Source organism: Puntigrus tetrazona, chromosome 23 (genome assembly GCF_018831695.1).
Source record: "Puntigrus tetrazona isolate hp1 chromosome 23, ASM1883169v1, whole genome shotgun sequence".
Classification (NCBI taxonomy): domain Eukaryota; kingdom Metazoa; phylum Chordata; class Actinopteri; order Cypriniformes; family Cyprinidae; genus Puntigrus; species Puntigrus tetrazona.
In genome coordinates, this window is record NC_056721.1 from 9,694,693 (window position 1) to 9,705,887 (window position 11,195).

The following is an 11,195-nucleotide window of genomic DNA, read 5'->3' on the forward strand; positions in this document are numbered from 1 at the left end:
AAATTAAACCAAATAAATTAACCAAATTAAAGGTGCAACGATCCTATTGATAAAGAAAAATATTTGAGTAATATTAATAACGCAAAATGGTACTAAAAAAATTAAGCTACGCGATGCCTTCTCGGTTTCATGTTTAAATCATTTAGGCTACATGGTGAGCCAAGACCTAACATAAGGATGGAAATATAGGAATAAGGCTGAATACTGTGCAGTTTATTCAGAATACATAATTAGCCTCTATTAACTAAATGTGTATATTATTATAATTAATAATAATAAACAACAATATTATTGTATTTGTTATATACAAAACCTCTAAATATAGGTTATTTTTTATTCCAGTATAGGCTAATTACAGAAGTATAAAAGCTGACTTTTATGTTTATGTAACCTACATGTAAAAAAAACAAAAAAAAAAAACATCCATATACTTTTTCGTATCTATAGCCTGTTGTAGGTCAACATAATAATAGTGGTTAAAGCAGTCTGGAAATCATCGAGCTAAGTGATGTGGCATTAAACGAAGAGTGAGTTAAGATGATGTTGTCCATTTATTGGAGCATGCCAACACGAAAATAATCAACAGTAGCCTTTATTCAAATTGTTCCTGTACGTCTGGTATATTTATTTCATCCATGCATATTTATTTACTGAATATAGCTCTATTGCTGCTTTAGCACAGACAACTGGCATAGGCTACAAATTTGTATCTAAAACAGTGTAAATATTAGTTACGCGTTATATGAAGTGATGACTGTCACTGAAGTTGTTTTATCTGAATTTATGGTATTTTACAACTAGCCTAGCCTGTTATTTTATAACGACTATTAATTGATGCAACTTAAAATAAATGTGTTATATTTTACCTTATTCATGTGCATGTCTCTTTTGCTGTCATTTTTTTCTCTTGTTCATATTTTTCTACAGGTTGACAGGCGCATAACGTCAAGCCGTGTGTGTGCATAATGCACAGGCGCGCTCCAAGGCTCCTCACATGCGCGTGGGTCAAGAATCCTCCAAATGGCCGTGCAATAATTTGCACGTTTCAAACGGCGGGTAGATTACGGCTCGGGAGCACTGTACATTACACCCACAACATGCTCTAAAACTCACTTGGGTTTAAATAAATCGAATCATAAAATCAAGATAATTTACGCGACTTGGCCTAAATTTGGGGGGACTAAAAATATCACCTACAAAGTTTAAGACATCGGTGCGTTATTATAAGTGCATTATTTTTTCACCAAAAAAAAAACAAAAAAACAAACAATTTCCCCACGATTTCATTATAGAAATAACAATAATAGTAAAAACAAGAAACACAAACAGCCGATCGAAAACACATCATGAATCGTAATGCTCAGCCTTGGGTTTAAAGAAAACAACTTCTCTAAATCTTAAGGCTATTCAAAATCGCCTCTAAATTTAACTAATTGATATTTAAACGTAGCGTAGGCCTATTGAAATCAATGCAAACGCTGCTTTTTAAAATAAAAACAAATCTTTTGTAGCCTATCGTACTTTGCAGTCAGACGCTTTAAAAGCATTGCAAAATAATATAGAGTTGTATAAAATTAACAATCGCAGCATTTGTTTTGGGGATTTATAGTACCAGTAAAGTGTGTCTCGTAGGAAAAATGAGTGCTTCTTGGGGACTTATATTTAGGAACTGTAGACTGCACGTCTCGTGTCAGGTTAGTTTGACATGTCTTATTACTGGGCCTCACGCAGATACAGGCGTAGATTTTGGTAATAATTCTACACGATTGGCTCACGAGGGCTAGCGGGGAGGTAATGCGGAAGCATGTGGAGCATGTGCAGCCGCAGTGTGAAAATGATCGCAATGCCGCGAGCATGACCGGAGCTCGGCGAGCGAGAGATGATTCATTCAGCCAGGCCGCTTTACCACGTGTGGGCGGGGCGTTCTAAACGCTACGCGCCTATTGGCGGAGATCATCGGTGATTGACGCGAGGCGGCCCCGCCCATCTTCTGCCCTGGTTATTGGCACTTTAACGAATCCCGGCCACTGCCTCGGTGTCTGTGCGCGTTGACAGACCGATGAGACTGTTTTGAATAGACTGTCGCTTCGTTTTCAGCGTCTTTGTCACACCGCCCGTGGTAATTAGCGACCGAAGCGGACTATTTTGACTCGAGGAATGCTAGATTAAGTGCTGTCGCAAATGCACTTCTCGTGAACTTCTTTCTCGACCAATCTGTCTTCTTGGTTTGTTACCATGGCTGAGAAACGACGGTCCCCGTGTACCATGAGCCTCAAAGCGCACGCGTTCTCGGTAGAAGCGCTTATTGGCACGGAGAAAAAAAGAAAGCTGGAGGAGGACAATGAGAACTGCTTTGAGGAGGTAAACGATGTGTCGAACCTGACAGAAAGCCCGCAACCCCGGACTGGGAGAACTTGTCCAAGCACCAGGAGTTGCGAGACAGACTGCGCAAGCGACGAATCCCGTAAGTAGCCTTCTGCGGTTCTGACTCAAAACAAGACGTTCAGAAATACAGCTAGGCTGCGCGTGACACCTACAAGAAACAAAACCACAAATATAGCCTAATGCACTTTTATATTTGTAATTCTCCCGGCTGAAAAGTAACACTGCACGAAGGAAATATACCCGATGCAATTCTGCGTTTCCTCTATATTATGGAGTACAGTTCTGCAAATTATAATTAGAAATAAATACTAACCAATAATTACCATTAAAAGATAACACAGTTTCGTGAAATATGAACAAATGCTCAGGTAAAATGCCTCTGTCGTTTAGAGATGTAATGGAGTGAAGTCAGGATGACAAAAAGACGAGAAATACAGTGTATAAACACAAAATAACACAGTTATGAGTCCCATAAATATAGGCACTAAGAGAGTGACTAATCTATTCTGTGTTTATGAGTTTGGCCGCAATCATAAACACTCAAATTAACTTGCCTTCACAAAAGCATAGGCCTACTCGCAAAAAAAAAAAAGGAAATTAAGAAAGAAAGAAAAATGAAAAGTTGTAGCTGGAATAAAATATAACTCGATTCACTTTATTGATGTTTCTAAGATTTATTATAATTGTTATTTTATTTGATTTTTTTTGTAAAGTAAACTAATGCAGCTCTAATTCATCATAAATGCATTAGGCTACTTAAATTCTCAATAATAATTACATGACTGATTACTATACGCGCCAAACAAAATAAATGCTAAAAACGGCATTGTAATGTTTAACAGCATATAATACGAAGTATAAAACGTCTATAAATACATGCAGTGTCTTCTGAGCCCATCGTAAATTCTTTTGCATGCCACTTCAAAACTCTAACTTTAAAATGAAATGTCTTCTACAGGCTGTGAAAATATACAATAACTAAGAGCGCTTTGTTCTGTCCTTCTCAGCGGAGTCTGAGGACGTGTTGTTGGATAGCCCACAACCTGCATCCCAAAGCTCGCAGGTCCTCGTGCAATCAGGCACGAGCTCCGGAGAGGAGATGCGCGTGGACCTGCAAGGCTCAGATTTGTGGAAGCGATTCCACGAGATAGGAACCGAAATGATCATCACCAAAGCCGGCAGGTGCATCACACAAAACACGCTGCACGATTTAACAATTAGCTACAAATCACCATATTCAGCATTTGAAAATTATAATACAATACCATTTTTTATAATTACGCTCTATGGCTGATTTTGTAAACTTAATTCATCCATATTAAATATCTAGCATCTTCTGAAAATAATATTGTAGATTGACGTGAAGTTGAGTAACCAGGGATTAGGGCAAAAAATGCCCCTAAATGTACTCAAATATTTATAGTGTTACAGCGCTTATATTGGCATATATTTGTACATTTTTACATTACATTTTGCATTGCTTACAGCTACGTGTTTGTATTTAATGGTGATTTATGAGGAATTGTATTTACTCACTGACAGTATATCTAAATTAATTGACAACTAGAATAATTAAATACATCGATTTTTTTTTTCTCTTTTAAGTAGAGTATTCGATGTAAACGTACGACGTGCTTTTTTTGTTAAAATTATTATGCCCACAATAAAAAAGTGTGCTTTTGGGAAATGTGGATTTTAAATACTTACATATAATGTCATTTTATACCAGGCGAATGTTTCCCGCGATGAGAGTTAAGATTGCGGGACTGGATCCTCATCAACAGTATTATATCGCTATGGATATAGTTCCTGTCGACAACAAACGGTACAGGTGAGCGATGTAGAAACCTATCTTCCCAAGCGTTTCGCTGCAGGGCAGCCTGTTGTAAGCTGCTGCAGACAAATGATCAAAACAGTCTAAAATGCTCAAACATAATATCGAACATTTTGAACTAACCGTCTCCACAAATGGCACTCCGGGACTTTGTTGACATGTTCAGTCAGGCCTTTTGCTGTGTCCTTTTGGGAGCTTGACCTGCCGGACCTGAAGGTCATGAGACAACTGCAGTCAAAACAAATTCATAACGGACATTTTTGTACAGCTGTAAAGACAGATTATGAGCGTTTTGAATCACCGGCTGAAGTTTAAAACCGTGCAGGCCGAGGGAGTGATAAAATATTTTCTGCATACACGTGTTTCAACTGATCTGTCGAACGATGTTTTTTTGCAGCCGCAAACTTTTACATTCAAAAAATAGAGTTTAGAAGTAGCCATAGCAACATTAAAGCGCCTTCCGTTCATTATCGGGCTGCAAAATATAACCGCTGTCGATATATTATTATTATTTACACACAACACATATCACATATATCGGTTTTGTTTTAAAGATCTTTAAGGTCGCAGATCTCTGTAGGTCGCTACAAGACGTTTGTTGCGTTGCCTTAAAAAATACTGACAAATTGCTTCGAAACTTAGCCATATATAATATTATATGAAACAATATATTGCGTGAAATTCACGGTATGTGACACTTTTTTTTTCTCCGTAAGGTACGTGTACCACAGCTCGAAATGGATGGTAGCGGGAAACGCCGACTCTCCCGTCCCTCCGCGCGTCTATATTCATCCCGATTCGCCTGCTTCCGGTGAGACGTGGATGCGCCAAGTTATAAGCTTCGACAAACTCAAACTGACCAACAACGAGCTCGACGACCAAGGCCATGTAAGTCAATCTTTTGTTATTCGCATCCCATATATTTATATCCATTCTGAATACAGAAGTTTTCTGAAAGCTGAATAAGAAGCGCATTTCTTCTGTGTTGGGTCTCAGAGGAAACATACTGAAGCAGAGCATCAGAATTTCCTTCTGTGATCCTGAAATAAATTAAACGTTATAATTAGACGACTCTTTTCATGCACCCCATCCACACATGCTAGCCATTGTCGCCCGGTGTGCATTTTGTTTTGCTGTATTATTTTAAAGGCCTAAACATGTTGTAATGTGGAGGGTTGTAAACAAACTCAATTGAAAGCATCCCCAGGGCGAGGCAGTTAAAGGCCCGTTTGGCCTTTGAAAATGGAGGCATGTGTGCTTTTATTGAGGTAGAAAACTGCTTTGGTAATTCCTCTGTTTCCCACTCTAAACACGGACGCGTGATGTAATGTTTTCCAGATCATTCTGCACTCTATGCACAAGTACCAGCCCCGTGTCCACGTCATCCGTAAGGAGTGTGGTGAAGAACTCTCACCGGTCAAAGCGGTTCCCACCGGGGACGGTGTCAACGCATTTTCCTTCCCTGAAACTGTCTTCACGACGGTGACTGCATACCAAAACCAACAGGTAATTGATACCACTTCTTCATATAACTGGTCAATGCATAATTTTATAACAAATCATGAAAACTGTCCTTGAAATTAAGAGGTACACGAAAGGCTCAGTGTCTTTTCTTGCATTATTATGAGTTGAATTTAAAAAAAGAAACTGCAGAAAAATGTCTGCTACAACAACCAAAATATTTATTTTAATTGTCATATTTATATTTATTATTGTTATTTTCTTTCAAGATATGCAAAAATAAAATAGTAATTGGCCAAAAAAAAACGAATCAGCACACAAAATGTAGCCTGTATTACTTTGAAAAGTCGGTTGTAAAGTTTTTGCCTCGGGTACAGTACTATCCTCATTATGCTGCTCACAGAAAATGTATGAAGATATTCTGTTGTGACAATAACAGTTCATTTTATAATACACCCAGTTGCAGAACTCTCTGGCTTAAATTACACTGCTAGGAAAAATGACCTAATTTAAAAGATGTTTGATTGAAATAATTATACAAATTGCCTAAAGGAGTTGGGAGTTGAAGGGCTCTTGTTCTCTGCATTCATAGATCAAAGCCTCTATGAGACCGAAAGAATGAGCAGCACCCAATAAAGGGCAATTTATTTATAAAGGGCACAGTTACATAAGTGTTTATTTAGGCATATGCATTGATCTTCCTGTGCCAACAGTTCAGAAGCAACATGTTTGTAAATTGAAAAACAGAAAAAAATAAGTACTTGTATTTTTATTTATATATATATATATATATATATATATATATATATATATATATATATATATATATATATATATATATATACATATTATTGCAATTTAAGTTTGTTTTGATTTGCTAAAACAGATTAATACCAGAGCATGTTTTAGATATGTTAGAGCTTGAAATCTTATCATCATATGCACGTTAACTTCCAAGTTTTAGAAATGATGTCATCCGTTTGTCCGAGCTTATAAAAACACAACACACACGCTCTCTCTTACACACACACACGGAAGCAAAAAGCTTATAAAATAAACCCACACACATTGCATTGTGGGATAAGGGTCACTGGTGCTAGGTCAGGGAATTTGACATTACAGGCTTTGGGTCAGTAAGGAGAATGTTTTTTTTATGTGTGGATCTTTTACAGATAACAAGACTGAAGATCGACAGGAACCCATTTGCAAAAGGATTCAGAGACTCAGGAAGAAACAGGTAATTATAGTAAAGTATTCGTACAGATCTTCGTTAGATCAGTAACAGCGCTAATACTGGAAAACGGAGGGAAAATGTCTTGCGAGGTCTTTAAATACGTTTTTATTGATGTCAAAAATTGATCACAGCTGAGTCAAACCCATCTAGCACAGAACAGATCGCATTCTTACTAAATTTGGATAGCGTGTGTAGTTTCGGTACAGAAATGACACTTCATTACACTTATTTTTCACTAGCTTTCTTTCAGGCAACAAAACGTTGTTGTTTTCGTTCAACTTCTCTTCTGACATCAGTATAAAGTTATTTCAGAACTCTCAAACCATATTAAAGGATTATCAGATAATTGGTTATCCAAAGGGAAAAGGCTTCTTTCAGCCAAACTTAAAGATTCCAGCAAGGCCCAGACAAAATAAACATAAAAACAGCGTCACATTAAAAGCCATTAGAAAAAAAATAAATGTATAAATGAAAATACACAGCACAATAAAAACATTCTCCATCTTCACGTAAAACAAGAGAAATAATAAACGCGCAAACAGGAAATGGAGGCTGTAGAAAGAAGGCTTGTGTGACGCTGACTTGCAAGCTCAGTGGGGAAGTTTAACTCTGCTCATTAGTTTTAAACGAGAGCGTTTTTAACACCCCGCTGAATCACACCAGACCACATACATCCACTTTTCCTTCGTCCCTCTGCGAGGTCTCACGGAGCACTTAGACCGAGCCCCGTGGCTCAGTGTTACAGGAAAAGTTAAGCAGTTTGCTAAACAAACTCGGCCACTTGATAGCTCAAGTGGTGTGGCTGATAAAACTGGGGCCGAAACAAGTTGAGGCATCTTGTGTGAATTATCGCCTGAGTGGTACTGTGGAGGGGGTGGGGTAACGTCCACGCTAACAAGGCGCACCGAGCACCACCATTACTTCCAGAAAAAGCAAGAAAATACCCCCCTCTCTCTCCCTTTTTCTTTCTCTCTCCTCGTAAAGCTTTAACTGTGGCTTCCTGCACTCTATGTCTGATCCCACCGATAAAGCTATGTGAAAATAATTATAGCCTTGCCATCGCACACACCGACACACTCGCTTTATGTTCTTCATTACCTGCTCTGCTTTACTGCTCAAATACACACCGATAAGGAAAGTGCCTTGCACTAAGATGGCTGGCAGGACTCAACACACCGTTGGAAAGTTTAGCCAGTTCCAGAAGTTTTCTGCTAAGCTGACTGAGAGATTTACTGAGTCACTATTGACTTTGTGTTTGTAAGCATATTGAGCGTTTCTTAATCAGAATGTTTGTGTGTTGTAGGATGGGACTAGAGGCTCTGGTTGAGTCATATGCATTCTGGCGGCCCTCACTGAGAACTCTGACATTTGAGGACATCCCTGGAATCACTAAACAAGGTACCATATGTATTTTTTGTATGTATTTGTGCGTTTTTGTTTCCCTGTTTTAATATATCATTGCACCTTAATTGTTATGAATAAAGGTGCAGCAAATTACTGAAACTGCAGAGAAAATTGGCAAGCTATCTTTTTTTAATAATATGTCAAAAATTAATGTGACCGATGTGAAAATGAGTGAACAGATTCACTGGAAATTTTGCAGACAAACGGTAAATGTGACCGCATCTTTACATGAATTTCTCTAAAATACTTGCACAAAAGAGTTTCTCAAAGGGACAGTTAACCCTTTAAAGTGCCTTTTTTGTGGAAGCTATATAAACTATGAAAGATTTTTTTGTGAACTATTTCTGAAAGAATTAGAGAATGCCTTTTAAATTCAAATCCGATTCCAGAAATAGGTTGGAAATACGAAAATAAACCAATTCTTCAAATATATTTTTTTATTAGGAAGCTTAGGAAAAATGAGAACAAATTTGATTTTACGTTTACTATAGGACGTTTGTATCCCCATCCGTTTTCAGTGCGTTATCATTTTGCATTTGTTGTCTTCTGTCTTCTGTTTGTTCTTCCACTGTGTGAAGGTAGAAATCCAAAGTTGCACAAATTTATAAATGAACCAGTCAATTTAAAATTACATTTGTTGTGACATCTGGTTCAAACATTAACCACTTATTACTCTTCAGCATTGATGATGCCAAATTACTAGCTATTACAAAAACAGAAGTTCCAAAAATGTTTCTCTGACGCATAAGATCTATATGTGATATTTTTATGTTTTATGTGTGTGTTGTATTAATCAGATGTGTGGCTGCTCACAGGTGCAGCTGGCTCTCATGGTGTCGTCGGGTCTTCAGGACACACGCATCTGCTGTCCTCATCCTCATGCTCTTCCCCTACGTTCCACCTGGGATCTGGGGCGGGGCCGGTGTGTGATTACTCCACCTGCAGTCGAACGAGCCACCCACTCCATCGCTACGCCCCTCCCCTTTCTGCAGACTCCTACAGCCGACTGGCCAACCCAGCGGCAGATGCGTTTTCCACTACTCGAAGCTCCACGTATGTGAGCGGGACCGAAGGTGAAGCGTTCTCGTGCACACAGACTGGCCTTCCAATCCAGATCCACAGCATGCCAAGCACAACCTCCCAGCTGCAGTACCTAATGCCCAGCCACACCCATAATGCGTTTTCAGCCAATCAGAGCACACAGGGATCCTATAACGGGTTCCGCCTGCACAGTCCATATGGTCTGTATGGTTACAACTTCTCCACTTCTCCCCGCCTGGCCACCAGCCCCGAGAAGGCAGCAGCTACACAAACGTCATTCCTTGGCTCCTCCCCTAGCGGTACACTGACGGACAGGCAGGTTCTATCCACTGTGGACAGTCTGCACATGCTCAGTAGTAGTCAGCAGAATCTTTTTGACTCACGGACATTGGGGTTGACCGGCTCCACCTCCCAGGTAACAGCCCACATGGCTTGACCTGCATCCCATAAATTCTGTCGGACTTCAAACTCAGCTAAGAATGTTTTCTTTGAGTATAATCTAGTTTTTGGGACTAGTCGATAGCATAATTTATGATCTGTTGGAGGTTAATCACTCTCACAAAAGTTGAGAGAAGGTGAAAAGCAAAGGAGACAAATCATAATGTACAGAACTAAGAGAAATCTGCAATATCATTTATGTTTTGTGTAAATGACAGCTGAAGATCACATTGAGGATATTTTCAATAGACTTTATATCTCAAAAATCATTCTGATGTAGCAGCACAGACCATTATTGGACACCAGGGTACGGAAATGCCTGAAGAATCACATGAGAAACCCAGAAAACACTTTACAGACACAGTTTCACGGCATAAAAGGACATCAACCATCGGATCTCATCAAGGTTCAATGAGACCCATGAACTGCTGGTAGAAGTGTAAGGAGTTTAACAGATGACTTTTGTGAGGCTGGACTCAGCTTATAGACAGTAAAACAGAGTTTGGCACTTAAAATTGAGCAGACTGGAAGAAAAAAAAAAGACAGGAAGTGATGTCACAAACAGTGACACAGTTTGCTGGATGACGGTCAGCAGGTAACTATGTCACTCTGGGCCAACATCTGTGCTGAGGTTTTCAGCACAGCCAATCAGCATGTATGGCAGGTAATGTGTTTTAGACTGAAACTGGACTAGGAAAAAGGAAACGTGGCCTAGTGTTTACAAATTCTCTCCAAGTGGAAGGGTTTTGGTCTGGATCAGCACTGCTGTCTTGGAACAGACGGTGCAGAATGAAATCTGATCTGAGATGATAATTCTCACACTTTATAAATACAACCATTGGCATTCTTCAGAAGGATTATAGTCCTGCCACGAGATGCATGCTGATTCCAGGTCAGCTGTCTTGCTCTCAATCCAAGGACTGAAAAGAATGTTTTTCCTTTGCGGACATGTTAGCTTTTGCTAATTTACTTACTAAATGTAATTTTTCACAAATATGGAGAATATGAATATTATTGATACTGTGTAGAGATTTCACTTGCACTTACGGCAATTTTAATACTTGCTTTTTAATATTCAGGCTTTTTTTGCCAGAATGGCCACAATAGACACTTCCTCCATGTTTGACTCTTGTTGGCCTGAGACTTTGAAAACCCTTTGAGCCAAATAAAAATATATCCATATGCTAAAGGATAATCATAGAGTGTGTGCCTGTGTGTTTCAGCATCAGATGCTCTCTTGGGGTCAGGCAAAGGTTCTGAATGCCTAACAAATGAAAAATACCACCAGGGGCTCCAGGAGAGGTGCACACACACACACACACACACACACACACACACACACACAAAGCCAAAATGCATTCATGCAAACAAAGACAACGTTTGAACTTGCAACCTTTT

General features: G+C 39.0%; 1 protein-coding gene across 1 annotated transcript; it reads left to right on the top strand.

Moving 5' to 3' along the window:
• The first annotated feature begins 1,947 nt into the window (after positions 1 to 1,947).
• Positions 1,948 to 10,992, top strand: tbx18 (T-box transcription factor 18). The gene is made up of 8 exons (XM_043224514.1): positions 1,948 to 2,464; positions 3,393 to 3,567; positions 4,115 to 4,216; positions 4,936 to 5,107; positions 5,558 to 5,725; positions 6,853 to 6,917; positions 8,218 to 8,312; positions 9,134 to 10,992. The coding sequence occupies exons 1-8, from the start codon at positions 2,236 to 2,238 to the stop codon at positions 9,793 to 9,795; spliced, it is 1,668 nt and encodes a 555-aa protein (XP_043080449.1). The 5' UTR covers positions 1,948 to 2,235; the 3' UTR covers positions 9,796 to 10,992.
• The last annotated feature ends 203 nt before the right edge of the window (positions 10,993 to 11,195 follow it).